At 51.1% G+C, this 421-nt stretch overlaps 1 protein-coding gene across 1 annotated transcript in view; it reads right to left on the reverse strand.

Moving 5' to 3' along the window:
- The window catches only part of LOC109834899 (DELLA protein SLR1-like), a gene marked incomplete at its 5' end in the record, with an annotated part of 4,091 nt that overhangs the window by 3,259 nt on the left and 411 nt on the right, over positions 1-421 (reverse strand). The window contains 1 exon segment of the mRNA XM_020402917.1: positions 5-421. This exon segment is cut by the window's right edge and continues 128 nt beyond it. Coding sequence (XP_020258506.1) covers positions 5-421 — 417 coding nt within the window.

Here is a 421-nt window from a genome sequence, read left to right on the forward strand (position 1 = left end):
ATGCCTCTCTCTCCTCTCAACTCCCTCGCAGGCCACCACGTTGCAGATCTGGCGGCCGAGATAAACCTCCGACATAACCTGATCCTGTTGCCCACCGTTGGATGCATCGGCCGATGAACCGCCCTCCAACGAATCAAACATTGTCGAATAATAGTGTAGCGCTTCCGTGAACCGATCCGAAAACGAACCGGCGTTGTGGTTAGCTTCTTGCTCAACTACTGTCACGATTTTGGGCTTAATCGCCTTCACGGTGCTCAGAACTTTCTCGATCGCGCCTTGACGAGCTAGGAGACGATGCAATTCGAATACTGAGTTCACAGCAACAGCTTCGACTTCCTCGGGATTATCACTCCTACTATCATTTGATTGTAGAAGATAAGGTTCGAGATCGGCGAGGCTATTGGCAACGAAGCCACGATAC

Source organism: Asparagus officinalis, chromosome 3, assembly GCF_001876935.1.
Source record: "Asparagus officinalis chromosome 3, Aspof.V1, whole genome shotgun sequence".
In the NCBI taxonomy this organism is placed as follows: Eukaryota; Viridiplantae; Streptophyta; class Magnoliopsida; order Asparagales; family Asparagaceae; genus Asparagus; species Asparagus officinalis.